Below are 14,633 nucleotides of genomic sequence, written 5' to 3' on the forward strand. Positions count from 1 at the left end.
AGCAGGGAGAGGAGCAGAAAGAGGCTCAGACTCAGAGGAGCGTGATGCTAATCAAACAACTTTATTCACTGCCAGGTTGTGACTCATCATTTCTGGAGAACGCCTTGACGTGCAAAAAAAGAATGAAAATTTAGATGCAAATTCCACTTGAAAGGGACAGTGAGAGAACATTAAAGAGACCCCCCCTTGAGATAACGGCACGGCCACTCCCAGGCAGTGTTACCTTCGGCATAACAGGTGCTTACCTTTGCTATTCGACTAGCTGTTTCTTTGCAAAACTGAGTTGGGCTGTCAAAATGCTGGATTAAGTGAGGCAATAAGCAAAGGATGTTAAGAGGAAAGCCTATCAAAACAAAAAAAAAAGCAAACAATAACCAATTTTATTGTACATCATTTTAAAAGTTAAAGGTCTTTTTCAAATGGTCCACAGAAACCATTTTCTTTTCATTTCCTGAGGTACTAGATCTGCTAAATTCCTTTTTTGCTTTTACCAAATAACTTAAGCTACCTGGCACAGAGAAATAACTATTCGCAGAAAAGCAGAAATTAGTGATCTCAAAACAAATGGTTAGGCTACATCTCACTACTTCAAACGCACGTGTCAGTGCCATTATGTGGCCGTCACCTGACAGCTGGGAGGGATCCACCAGTACGTGTCCGGAGACAGAAATGAGCTTGCTGAGGAGGTGCACGGTCATTTCCTGTGTGGCCGCCGAGGTAAAGCCCTTGAGGAAGAGCTGCTGGAGTCCAGGGAAGGTAGTCCACTTCAGCTTGTTCTGCACGCTCTCGATCTTCTCTCGACTTTCTGACTTATCCAGAGGCAGGTGGACGAGCAGCTTGTTGAGAAGCCGGAGGGCCAGGAGGTATTCATACTCGTAATCCGACTCCAGCAGTGAGGCTGCTATCCAGAAGATGGTGGCCATCAGGTTGGCGGGCTCGGTGGTGGGTTGTACGTCATACCCGCCCTTCTCCCTCAGGGAGGAGAGGCTTCGAGTCCTCGCCAGGCTGCTGCTATGCTGGAGCCGGCCATCCATTATATCCAGTGTGTTACTCCGCCGTCGGTCACCTCTCCGGTCACCAATCAGACTTAGTCTCAAAGAGTTACTTCTTACGTTACTGTGACACCCCAAGGAATGGCTGCTGTTAATGGGACTTGTGCTCAGATTGAGCTGCCCAGTGCTCTTCCTGTTAGCTGCATATTTGTTTCCCATTAGAGGATCATGGTAGGAGGTTCTAGAAAGAGAGAGAGAGAGAGAGAGAGAGAGAGGGAGGGAGGGAGGGAAGGAGGGAAGAAAGATGAATTAATTTTACTTTTGAAAACACTAAAAAATAGTAGCTGTTAACCAGAAAAATCATTTCTCAGTAAATGTGACTTTGTTGGATCACATTTCAGTTTTCCCTTCAAATTAAAACAAAATGCATGCCAGTGCCTTTCCTTCTATGGCTAACGGCTTCCCTGAGTTGCGGTGGGGTTTGACTTGCTGAGAAAGTTCTGCTACATGATCACTAGAGACCTTCAGCTCTGGAATTAGCATACGTTGCAGCCACAGCCAACCTCATCTGTCCTGTCCTCACACTCGACAGTCCTGATCCCTGCTTCTGTCAATGGCACACCCTTCCCAAGAGCCAAGCTGATGAATGTGACTTCTCCTCCTCCTAACATCCAGCTGTCTTTAAGAAAACACTGACAACTGTGAGAGGGGAAGGGGGAAAGGGAAGCACACAATGTCAATAAGGATACCTGATCTCAAACCCCATGAAGTGGGTACCAAAGGGAGACTCAAACTTTACGTGTACAAAGACCATTTGTATACCTAGTTCTGAATTGTATCCCACATCTTTAAAATAAAGTTACAAATAAATACATTAATTAATTAAAAAAGAAAACACTGGCTAATGCCTTCTAGACAAGTCAACCACATGCACACCATGGGGAAGGGTGCAATGCACACTTGGGTGTGGTGGCAGCCTGCTGATGCTATTATTAAAACGTGAAGAAACACTGTGAGCCCCAAGGATGAGATCGTCAGCCCTCTCTCTCGGGGGAATCAGAGATGCTTAGCTGGGAGGGACACCAGATGGGACTGAAAGATTAGTCCAGCGGGGTCCACAAGGTGGAGAAAGCCTGAGAGGCTGCTGAAGGGAGGAGCAGCAGCAGGTGACAGGTGGGACCCTGAGGCATCTAGGCTGCTGGCAGCATTGGGACGCTGAGTGACAGGGATGATGCCTGTGTGGCACAGGGGTAGGAGCTCCAATTGGGAATCAGAGGAAGGGCAGCACCTCCAAGGCCAGCCCCAGATTTCCTACAAGTCCCCATGGTTTGGGTCAGACTTGGGGTGCTCCTCTTCCTGCCAGCATTAGAACATCATGTTGTAGGTGTGGGTGTTTAGCTCTGGGCTCTGGCTGCATGAGCAAGCCTGATGCAATTCTTACTGAGCAAGGGCAGAGAGGAGGTCGTGATGCTTCATGGTTTCTGCCAACGTGTCGATTGCAGACTCCAAGGTGAGGAGAAGCTCAATCACGAAGCCCTGGGGAAGGGCAAAGTTAATGAATTACACTCTGGAAAGAGAACCACGTGGACTTCCTGATGACAGCTAACACACAAACTGACAACTGCGAGGTGCGGGGGTGGGAGGGACACAACATCAGTAAGGGAATCTGATCTCAAACCCCACGAAGTGGGGACCAAAGTGAGGCCCAAACTTTACCTGTACAAAGACCACTTGTATACCTAGTTCTGAATTTTACCCCATATCTTTAAAATAGTTATACATAAATATATAAATATATTAATTAATTAAAAAGAAGACACCAGACATCCACACGACAGGTGACTGGACACAGCCTATTGGTTGAGGAATGTCACTAAACCCATGCTAATGCCTGGGGGATTGTGATGGTGCTGACGTGCAACACAGCTCTGGGTGGAAGATGGGAGCCATGCTTCTCTCTTCCATATCTAACCATAATCCATCAGCAGTACATGAAAACACGACTTTAAAATATAGCCTAGTCTGGCTGCTTTTCTCACCTCCACAGCAGGCCTGATCAGAGTGACCCACAGCCTGGACACTCAGTCACCTCCTGACCACGCTGGCTCCTACTTGTGCCCCCTAAGACTCCACTCTGGCATCAGAGTGAGTTTTGTAAAAAGCAACTTGCACCCCTCAACCACCAAAACCCCTGAGTGGTTCTCCACACATTCAGATAAAGTCTCCCCCCACAGGGGCCTCCTGATTCCTACAGGACCTGCCCTTGCCTGCTCCCCCACCCCCCGTCTCTGTTACACATCCTAGAAGACATTCTAGCTGCCCAGGTTTTCTTCGTGTTTTTTTAAAAAAGTTCAGTGCTTCTGCCATAGGATCTTTGCACATGTCAATCTGTCTCCCTCGGCCTAAATGTTCTTCCCAATCACAGCAGGGCACTCTGACTTTAGTGGCTGTTCACATACCCCTTCTCAGATGACAATATACAAGCAGTTCTGCGGCCTTCCCTTTCTCAACCTTCTACCTTCCAATTCCCACAGTGCTCGTCACTTAAGAGAAACTGTGTGATGTGCAAAGCGTAGCTGAAGGTGTGCCTCCCCACAGCTCCAGAACACCGGGAACCATGTCTTATTCACCAGTGAGTTCTCGAGGTCCAGAACAGCAGTAAAAAAGCAACCAGCCTGTACAAACTGATGTAAGCTCTCCAAGAGTATTTCACTTAATTTATCTTAAAAAATGAAATTCAGTGTTCGCTTTACACTTAAGTTTAATTTCTTATCTCTTTTGCCTTGTGGTCCATACTGGGATAATATCCAGGGGTGTGCATGTATATTTGTGTGTGTGCTTGTGTGTGTCTACTCATGCGTGTGCACCTGTGTGTCCTTGTGTGTGTGTGTATGTACAGCATTCTGTGACAGGCACTAGACTATTTGGTTAATGAGCAGGTGACTGGACATGAATTATAAACCGTGACTTTGGTGAATCCCCTGCCTGCCAACACCGACAGTCACAGTTCTCTGTGACCATATCCCGCTCCAGCTGCAGAATCTTATCTGGCAATGCATCCCCAACAACCAGCAGCCCTGCAGTGACCACAGGAAGGATGCCATAAAGTACCTGCGCGTCCTCTCCTGGGTCCCCCACAGTCTCCACAAGTCTGGAGAGAAGGTCGGAAAGCGTTGTGGCTGAGAGAGGCTGCTTCAGGGCCCGGAAGATCTGGAAGGACCTCCCGGCATAGTGTCGTGAGGAGCAGGAGAGTGCCGTCTGCAGTGCAACTTCGCTGAGGTGGTGTTCCAGATGGACGCCTTCTGTGAAGACAAGGGACACCAAAGGGTCCTGCTTTAGAATCCTATCCAGGGCCACTGTCACAACTACCATTTCAAGCTGGTGGCCATGACTGGCAAAACCAGTGCTCTACTGGAATGCTTTTCCTCTGATTAAATTCCATTTCATTTCAGAAAACTCTTCATTCTAACCTCTAGGAAAAGTACTTGAGGTCAGGGTCTCCCACCTCAGCGTGACTGACATTTGGGGCCAGATGGTTCTTGGTTGGATGGGCTGTCCTGAACAGTGGATGGCGTTTGGGGTGCCTCTAGCCTCCACATGCTAGACACCAGCAGCAACCCCTCTTACCTGCTCGCAATTGTGTCATGTCTTCAGACGTTGCCAAACGTCCACAGGGGCTGATTACCCCTTGCTGAGAACAACTGCTCTAGACACACACATTTTTACTGTGATTTTCAGAATGTGTCAAATGTTAGATCACAGAAGCCTGAATTATCAGGTGTGCCATCTGCACATATGTCCCTGTAATGTAAATTTTTCACAATACACAGTTGTACTGGGATTTTATAAAGTGATCATACACAAAACTAGGAAGCCCAGGATTTCACAGATAGCATGGGTATGTTTAAAGCAGTAAGTTAATTTTTCTTCAACCAAAACAAAGGTTATCATTAGTAAATGAAAAAAGAAACCTTTTAATTTAGACATATCAACTATCAACTTTTTGCTAAGTATTATCAGAAATGTCAACATCACATTATTATTTGAAATGCTTCCTAAAAGATACCTGAGCTTGACTGCTTAAAAACAGAAACCACATGCTTCAAAAATGTCGTTAACTGTTCTGCACTCTTTATGCTGGGATTCTTGGCAGAAACGTCCTCATGGTTCCAGAGAGGCCCTCTTTTTCTGAAAACAGAGGAGACATGATTTTTAACTTATTATTAACTGTTTTACATACATCTTTATTAAAAAAGGCAGTAGTTGAATAAATCAACTATTGCTACTATTTATGAACATAAATACGTAACGATCTACAGCATGTCAACAAAGACTTCACTTCAGTGTCCACTGTCACTACAATTCCCTACCATGAAAGAAGAGATAACAAGTATTGCCAGGTCGGAAGCATACTGGTCACTGCCAACATGTTACAGGTCAAAACATAATCTGGGCTGGGCACTGTGGCTCATGCCAGTAATCCCAGCACTTTGGGAGGCAGAGGCAGGAGGATCACTTGAGCCCAGGAGTTTGAGACCAGCCTGGGCAACATAGCAAAACCTTATCTCTACCAAAAAAACAAAAAAGAAAGAAAAAAAAATTAGCTGGACATGGTGGTGCACATCTCTAGTCCCAGCTACTCGGGAATCACCTGAGCCAAGGAAGTCAAGGCTGTGGTGAGTCATGATTGTGCCACTGTACTCCAGCCTGGGCGACAGAGTAAGACCCCAACTCAAAAAATAAAACAATAACAACAAAATGTACTCTGTATTTAGATTGTAACAAAGGAGAGAAGTCGCTGTTGAAAGGCAATAGGAATAATGTACTGGCTAAATCCATGGGGAAAGCTGATGATGGAATAACGCCCCTTTGACTGTCTAATACGTCTTGGGTTCTCAGACCATGAGGATTAAGCTCTGTCCAGGCCAAGTGCCCTGAGAGCTGACGTGAGCTCACACTGCCCCATCCCTTCCCCTCACATACCTGTTCACGGCTGAGGCTGATCCTCTCCATGCATTGATCACACGATGCCTCCACCCTCCCCACTAGCCCAGGAATTCTTGATGTCATCTATAACCTTGGCCTGGCGTTAGGCCCCCAGATTGAATACCCCTAAGCCTTCTAGAAGTGTCTATCACAACTCTGTTGTCAGCGTCCATGAGCAGCTTGCTTACCACTCCACGCACCCCGGACTCTAGCCTGGCTGTGGAATGCCATACCCATTCGCTCCACTGCCCTCTCCATGTTTGCTGACTGCCTAATAATGCAGCCAGTGAAAGAGGGGGATATACCCACACAGCACTGTGTCGTCTCTGGGCACCTGGCAGCCAGCTCAGGCATAACTGCGTGCGTGCAAAAGGCTGTCTTCAGCCACATCCCAATTGCTAAAATATTGCACATTACAGACCTGTGTGCCTCAGATCAGTGGTGCATCAGAAAACAGAAGCACAGACTGGCTGGAAACGCTGTTGGGACTGGAGGCTGTGTTACCTCGAGGTGATGAACTCCAGGAGGGCTTTGACTTGGCTGTCCTGCTCCACCACCAGGCCTGCCCCACCGAGCAGGGTGGGGTGCAGGTGGCCTGCAGTGGCGCTGCCATGCCCTAGGCTGATGCTGGACGAGGTAGAGCTGGAGCTGAGCCCTGAGTCGGTCATGGGGGAGGGCTGGTAGTCGGGGACAAACTCGTGAATACCTGCTGGAGAGAAAGTGCTATGAGCAGGACAGGCACGACTGCACGAGATGCTTTGAGAGAGGACATCTGAGCTAGTGACAGGCGCCGCGCTCCTGCCAATCCTCATAGTACCAAGTCACTGCAGTCATAGCCTGGCCCTCTGGGGCCAGTACTTATGGCACAGGCATTATAAAACCCAGCAGCTAGTTTCCCTGTGCGGCTCTGCTGCCATCTGCTGGAAAGAGCGGAAAGCGGCCGCTCCCTGATACTTTGGCGTGCTTTGTCAACATTTATTCAGTCACACTTCCACAATGTAAACTGATTTTTAATTTTTTATGCGATAAATTCTATAACTTTTGTTTCTTTTCAGTTACAGAAAGACTCTTTAAAGTCTATTCATAATGCTTCTACTAAGTCAATAATTAAACACATGACTTTAAAGGCTATTACCAATGACTGTATTTACAAAATGGCAAAAGGAGCCTTAAAAACAAACAAGCCATGGAATTTTGAAAAAAAGATGCTTTCACATAAAAAAAAGCAATAAGCTTTATTCCATTTTTCTTTTAACTATAGTTTTAAGAGGCTAGTTTCCTAACAATTGTTTTCTTTTAAGTCGGAGTCTCATTCTGTCACACAGACTGGAGTACAGTGGCATGCTCACGGCCACTGCAACCTCATTCTACTGGGCTCAGGCAATCCTTCTGCTTCAGCCTTCCAAGTAGTTGGAACTATAGGCATGCGTTACCACGCCCAGCTAGTTTTTTGATTAAAGAGACGAGGTCTCACCAAGTTGCCCAGGTTGGTCTCGAACCTGTGGGCTCAGGCAATCCTCTCGCCTCTGCCACCCAAAGTGCTGGGATTACAGAAGTGAGCCACCATGCCTGTCAACAATTGTTTTCTTACCACTACAGGGTTTTATCTAACTTTAAGATTCATGAACCCTGTATCTGACATTGCGATTATTAGAAAAAGGTAATTTTATTTCAGTTCTTTTTTTTTTTTTTTTTTTTTGAGTTGGAGTGTCACTCAGTGCAGTGGCACGCTCCCGGCCACCGCAGCCTTGACCTGCTGGGCTCTGGCGATCCTTCTGCCTTCCAAGTAGCTGGAACTACAGGTGTGTGCTACCACGCCCAGCTAATTTTTTTTAATTTATTGTAGAGATGAGGTCTCACCAAGTTGCCCAGGCAGGTCTCGAACTCGCGGGCTCAGGCAATCCACTCACCTCAGCCTCCCAAAGCATGGGATTACAGGCTGAGCCACCAAGCCCGGCTCAATTCTTAAAAAACCAAAAAACAAAACTGTGTACATCATCTGCTGTTAGCCTGATGGAATAATTAAATTAGGACTTTTAGGAAAGAAAATATAAAACTTAAAAAGAAAAAAAAATAACATTGACAGTGAAACAAATTTTATATTAAAGTCTCATTAATCTGAACCTCACCATTTAAAAATGCATAATGCAAGTGAGTAGCAAAATGCAAAATGTCTTACTTTGTCAGTTCTCAGATCTTGCAAGTGGGAGATGCTAACCCACGCTCAAATTTTTTTTCCTAATTAGCGTTCAAGACATTAAGCACTGTCCTTATGTCTTCAACTTACACATCCAGAACTTAAAACCTGTGTGACAAACACCCTTCAAGGTCACACAGACACACACACTCCTTTCACTAATTAATACATAATAGCCACAGCACTTTGACAGCTACATTTTGGAAATGTTCTCTCGCCTTTCAGCTTCTATTTAGTTGACTTTCTCTAGTGCAGGATTTCCAGTGAAGGAGGTATGAGTCCACTTTCCAATCACACTTGCAAGGCAAGTACCTGTGAGGGTGTAATCAAAGTGTGCAGTTGGTTTGACAGTGAGCACCCTGGGCTCGTTGAACTCCTTGTTCCTGAGAAGGACAGAGGCGACGGTGCGAATGTTACTGCTGGGTCCCATGACGATTAGTAAGTGCAGAAGCAAGCGCCTGCAGTGTTCGTACACCTCAGGGTGGCAGTGGTCAAACCCTGAAGAGGAAAAACACCAGTCAAGATACGAGAATGAGGACTCTTAGCGTCGACTCACGCTTCAATGAAAATCAGAAATGACATAGAAGAGTTCGTGGAAGGAGATGTTTCCCATAGGTTTTTACTGGCATTGTGTTTTTACTCACTTTCACGATATTGTCCTATAGCACTAGGGAGAATTGAGGTAAGTTTGAAATGTGTTTCCTATTTAAAATTTAGTCTCAGAAGCTTTTACTGTCACTTAACACTAGATGGAAATGAATTTTTTTTAAAGGCAGGTTCTTTGTGCTTAGCACATAACAGAACAACAGGAAATGCTTGACTCACTGAAGGAGTAAAGTAACACACACATACTTAGTGTGCATTATCAGGGGAACTCAAAGGAAGCTGGCTGTCTTGCCTTGCTTCAGGAAGCAAGCAGTTGCAGTGCAGGCGAGACAGAGCCCGTGTATGTGTACAGAGGGCACATGGAGTCTCCAGTTTCATCACCAACCATCCAACAATTTGGGAAACACTAGAACCCATCTCCACTTTCCATTACCCTGAGAGTTTCCAATCCCAGGGGTAAATTAATTTTTCTCTGGCTACATCAGCAGAACCTCTCCTGGTGAAGTGAAGATGGTGTGTGTGGGGGGGGTCGGGTGGAGGGAAGCAGGAGGGGACTAGGACAGGGTCACATATATGTCTGTAGTCAGGAGACAGGTTAGGATAATTCCCCATAGACCAAGGGCCAGCGTGGAAAGAGACACAGAAATAACATACAGATAGCAGGAGGCAGAAACCTGAAAGAGCTTTCGTAACCCATACCGCCTTTAGGTTACCATAAAAACAGACAGTAAAGAAACGAGGACCAGGTGTGTATTACCTATAAAAACTGCATGGAGAAGAAGAGGGAGGTAGCTTCCCCAGTCCACCTTCACGCTGTGATCAATGATCAGGTCGGTCAGAAGGATCACAGCAATGTTACACCTAGGATGAGGGAGGCATCACCACTGTTTACCACATTCGAGAGGACCCCAGGGCACTCTGAACAAAATCACTGGAAGACTTTCATACTGCATTTCACGGAAAAATACAACATATCCGGGAAAAACAAATACATCTGAAGAAATGTCAGCCATTAATTTAAAGTGACAGAACAACACACAAGGGCCAAGTCAAGAGTCATGTTCTCGTCACCTTGCAAGCCTGAGACCTGCCACACTGCAAACCACAGTAGGTGCTCGACATGTATGTGGTGCATTAACACATTCAGAAAGAATGCAGTAATTTTTCTAGTGTGGTTTTGCCAAGTGAGAATTTAGTTCAACTCAATTTACAATACTGCCTACTACGAGAAAGCCATGTTTTTCAGATGTTGTAACTGGGTCCCAGAAAGGTCAAGTAACTATGCCAGACATCCAGAAAAGCAGTAGCAGAATCATACTTAATAATATACAGCTTATACAGTCAGAATTCCGAGTTTTTAGACTGCTTAAAATCTAAACACATGGATCTGCTGCATGGCAGCATCTCAAGAGAGAAAGGTTGCCAGAGGGTACAAAGCAGCCTAAAGGGCTCAACGGCAACTCGGCCGTGTGAAGTAGCAACAACGCTGGCTCCACCTGTGAAGAGGCAATCCAGGTGATGACGTTTCAGGCACGTAATCCACCAGCGGCGACCAGCAGCCTCCAGCTGGCGGGAAGGGCAGTGGCTCTCCTTGGTTCTGCTCCATCACCTTCAGCCGCCAATTAGAATAAAGTGGCATTGAGTCACCTATCAAGATAAAACGGTCTCGTTTTCGCCACTATCTGAGTTCTGCTGATAGCAGCAAACTCTAGCAAGACACCAACTAGTCACAACATTGGAAAGTGATCAAGATAATTTCCCATTATCTCAACACATTTGATAGGAAGACCTGAGTACAAGTATTATCAAATTAAGCACATCAGAGAAGGGGGGTGGAGACAGAGGGAGAAAGAGAGGGAGGGAGGGAGGGAGGGAGAGAAAGAGAGAATAGAAGGAAGACAGCAGGGAGGGAAAAAAGACAGAGAGAGGGAGGGAAAAAAGAGGGAGAGAGAGAAAGAGAGGGAGGGAGGTAGGGAAAGAGAGAGAAAGATAGAGACAGAAGGAGGAAGGGAGGGAAAGAGAGAGAGGGAGAGGGAGAGAGGGAGGGAAAAAGGAAGGAGGGAGAGAAAGAAAGAGAAAAAGAGGGAGAGGGAGAGGGAGAGGGAGAGGGAGAGGGAGAGAGAGAGAGAGAGAGATCAATCGATCTAGGCTCCATTCTTTATATCAAGTTAAATTATGTCACTTGCACTTCCTGTGACTCCATAACTGATGGCCAAGACAGGAGCCCACATTATTACAGGGGAAGTTGACTCATAACAAGAGCCTGGGAAGCCCCTCATTTCTGAATTTCCTGAGATTGGGCCAAAACAAATCCTTTCTGAAAGGAGCTTTGCTCTCCCACAGTGGTAGCTTCCCCAGCTACACCCGGCTAATTTTTTACATTTCCTCCTGCAGGGGGCAGGAGGAAAGGATGTCAGGACACTGACTTCTGTGTGCCGTGGGTAAGTCACTTAACCTCTCTGGACCTCAGTACCATCATGTGCAAAATGAGGAGACAGGACCAGATCGTCCTCAAGGTCCCTTCCAGGTCTGAAGCTCATGCCTCTGTGATGCCTACCTTCACACTATAGTGAACTCGGGCAGGCAGATCCTTTTGCAATTCGAGGGAGAAGCTTTCTAGTAAAATGTGACTCTGTACAGAAAGTGCAAGCCAGCTCAAAACACCAGTCTATTTCCAGTGTCCGTTGTGTGATGCTTCCCGAGAGCCAGTTCTTTTTTTGAGTTGGAGTCTCACTCTTTTGCCCAGACTGGAGTGCAGTGGCCACTCCTGGCCACTGTAGCCTCGATCGGCTGGGCTCCTGCGATCCTTTCGCCTCAGCCTTCCATAGCTAGAACTACAGGCGCACGCTACCACACCCGGCTAATTTTTTATATATTGTAGAGATGAGATCTCACCAAATTGCCCAAACGGGCCTCGAACCGCCGGCTCAGGCAATCCACTCACCTCAGCCTCCCAAGGCGCGGGATTACAGGCTGAGCCACCAAGCTGAGAGCCAATTCTTATGTTCCTTGGGATTTCTCTGTTGGGAACCCGTGCTTTCAAAAAAAAGTCCCCATTTACGTTGCTTAAAATCCAGACATCTAGGATTATGTTGGAACACCACTAGTGGCAGGTAGAAACTCTTTGTGAAAAAAATGTGCTGAAAATGTATATTTCTTGGCATTTAGCATAATTAACCATATACCTCACCCTCAGAGCGACATAAAAAGCATCTGGAATGTATTACTTTTTTCTTCCTCGTAAGATCCCCCGGAGCTGCTGCTATACCGAGACTCAAGCCTGTGGTGCTGGCGGTTCAAATGGCTGTTCAGTCCACTGTAGACGTCCAGGTGCACACAGCTGTGGGAGTGACCACTGGAGTTAGTCACAGTTCATGGTGAACTGAAATCTGAACTTTATGTCTCTCATCTTCCGTGTTTAAAAAAGAATGCAGCACACACAACACTCATAGCTAGGATATGTATTTACTAGGATATGTATTCATTTCCACTTTGTAATTCAAAAGCTTAAACTTTTAGTCAATTATTTCTACCTAAAATATGTGTGACAATGATGTTCTGGTACGTAAAACAGAGAGTAAATGTTTTATAGAGATATGTCTTAGATATGTTGCAAAATTTAAGCAACACAGAAAGTGGCTTCTCCTGCTCCACGTTCCCTGTCAGAGTGTGTGACACGCCTGGCAATGTAATGAAGTGTATTTGCTGATACAGAAATACATTTCTCCATTAGAACACAAGCAAGTCCACATTCCAATGCAGAAATTATTATTTGGATGACACTTAGCTCCTGCCAACCTGAAAGGCTTGTGAGGAAGAGACAAGCACTTACCTCTCTTCCATATTCTCTTTCAAGGGCTTATTGTCAGAATTGCTATCGGTGGGAGCTACCATCGTATTGCTACTGGAAGTAGTTCCTGCAACCAAAGACAAGGCAGTGCCTGTGAGTTTCCGACCCCACTGTAACTCACAGGAACTCAAGGCTACAAACTGTAGACATCAACGCTCCATGAACATGAGAACCAAGTGGTTTTTGGAAAAGGAATGTACTCCTGATGACCAAGAGGAGGAGGGGACAACAGCAACACACTGTTGGATGCTAGAAAACAAGTGGACAGGATGGAACTCAGTGTTGAGAAGGCCGAGCCAACAGCGGGTGGTGGGGGAGGCCAAGCTCTTCCACGTGGATACTGCTGAGCCTCCAGAAGGCTTGGGAAGGAGTGCACAGAGAACCTCAGAACAGGGGTTGAAGGTGGTGCTAAAAACAGGAAAACTGGTTGGAAATCTATTTTAGAAGCTGCCCCTCATAATTGACTTCCTGTCTCTTGGGGCTGGGTGACTGTCTCTCCCCATGTCCACAAGTCTTTTCTGATGAGAGGAAATCAGAAGACTTCAGGACAAGAGCACAATATATACAGCTCATATATCCTAAAAGAGGATGCACTTTACCAAGAATGAGGGGATTAAGGAAAAACACACATGGTAACATTGAGACTGCAGCTCTGCATCCTTCTTACCCCACAAGGCTTAAAGCCTCTGTGTGGTTTGTGTGTGTGTGTGTGTGTGTGTATGTGTGTGTGTGTGTGTGCACGTGCATGTGCACACGTGTGTGCATGTGCATAAACACATATAATCCATAGACTGTAAGCACACACACACCCTCTACTGTAGGCAAATGACTAGCTGAGTTTTCTCTGGGGTGGCTGATTAAGCCAAGAGAAAAAACCTCTAGACACTGACATCACTGAAATCATTACACAACACATGACACTGTCAACAAGTTCCACATGTACTTACAGAACTTACATTCTTATGACTCCACACTTTATGAAAAGATGGATCTAAAATTAGTAGGCTTTTGAGGAATGCTTTTTACTAAGACAAACCAAAACAAACAGCCATACAGAGATATCGGAAACTTCTGTTGAAAGAAGAAAACTATAACTTTATCAGATACAAAAAAAGATAATCCAACATAAACATAAATAGGTCACTACTAAATAAAATCATTTAAAAAAATTCTTTGGAATCAAAACATTCTATATGTATAGTAGAACACAAAAGTTAAGAGATAAAAATAGATGACAAAAAATAAGTTATATAATATTGGGAGGCTGAGGTGGTAGGTCTATGGTGTGATGAGACATGACCATGTGACTGACTCCAACCTGGGTGACACAGGGAGACCCCAACTCAAAAAACATATATACAGATATATATAAAATTGTTCTATTATAGAAAATGTTACTAACATGCTAAAAACATTTAATATAAACAGACTGATGAAGTTTCACAGAAATTTCAGCTATAACAGTCTGTTTATTATATGGAATGTCACTGGAATAAACTTTATTAGAGAAATAGTTCTTCGTTCAAAATATTACAATAATTATAACTGTAATGTACAGCTTACATATAAGTATATATACTCACTTGATTGTATATACCAAAATAATTATAATGTGGAATTACACAAAATTGTTCAACAAGTAGGAATTCTGGTTGGGCTCAGTGGCTCAGTCTATAATCCCAGCACTTTGGGAGGCTGAGGCGAGTGGACTGCTTGAGTCTGCGGGTCCAAGACCAGCCTGGGCAAATTGGCAAGACCATGTCTCTAGAATACATAAAAAATTAGCCAGGCATGGTAGCATGTGCCTGTAATTCTGGCTACTTGGAAGGCTGAAGCAGAAGGATTGCCGGAGCCTAGCAGGTCGATGCTGGGGTGGCCGTGAGCATGCCACTGCACTCCAGCCTGGGCGACAAGAGTGAGACTACGACTCAAAAAGGAAAAAAAAAAAAGAATTTTATAAATTTAACATGTAATCATATTATCACATTCACTAAAAACTGTA

The 14,633-nt window shown here is 45.3% G+C and overlaps 1 protein-coding gene across 2 annotated transcripts in view; it reads right to left on the reverse strand.

The window, feature by feature from the left end:
* FRYL (FRY like transcription coactivator) overlaps positions 1-14,633 on the reverse strand; it is a 148,285-nt gene that overhangs the window by 49,925 nt on the left and 83,727 nt on the right. For both annotated transcript variants that reach the window (XM_021712823.1, XM_008058944.1), the window contains exons 34-44: positions 12,614-12,698; positions 12,009-12,121; positions 10,278-10,428; positions 9,539-9,642; positions 8,488-8,673; positions 6,483-6,687; positions 5,059-5,180; positions 4,104-4,294; positions 2,434-2,528; positions 626-1,233; positions 246-343 (exon numbers count right to left, since the gene is read on the reverse strand). In XM_021712823.1, coding sequence (XP_021568498.1) covers positions 246-343; positions 626-1,233; positions 2,434-2,528; positions 4,104-4,294; positions 5,059-5,180; positions 6,483-6,687; positions 8,488-8,673; positions 9,539-9,642; positions 10,278-10,428; positions 12,009-12,121; positions 12,614-12,698 — 1,958 coding nt within the window. The remainder of the gene's footprint in view (positions 1-245; positions 344-625; positions 1,234-2,433; positions 2,529-4,103; positions 4,295-5,058; positions 5,181-6,482; positions 6,688-8,487; positions 8,674-9,538; positions 9,643-10,277; positions 10,429-12,008; positions 12,122-12,613; positions 12,699-14,633) is intronic.

Source organism: Carlito syrichta, unplaced genomic scaffold (assembly GCF_000164805.1).
Source record: "Carlito syrichta isolate Samal-C Ts95f unplaced genomic scaffold, Tarsius_syrichta-2.0.1 Scaffold303660, whole genome shotgun sequence".
In the NCBI taxonomy this organism is placed as follows: domain Eukaryota; kingdom Metazoa; phylum Chordata; class Mammalia; order Primates; family Tarsiidae; genus Carlito; species Carlito syrichta.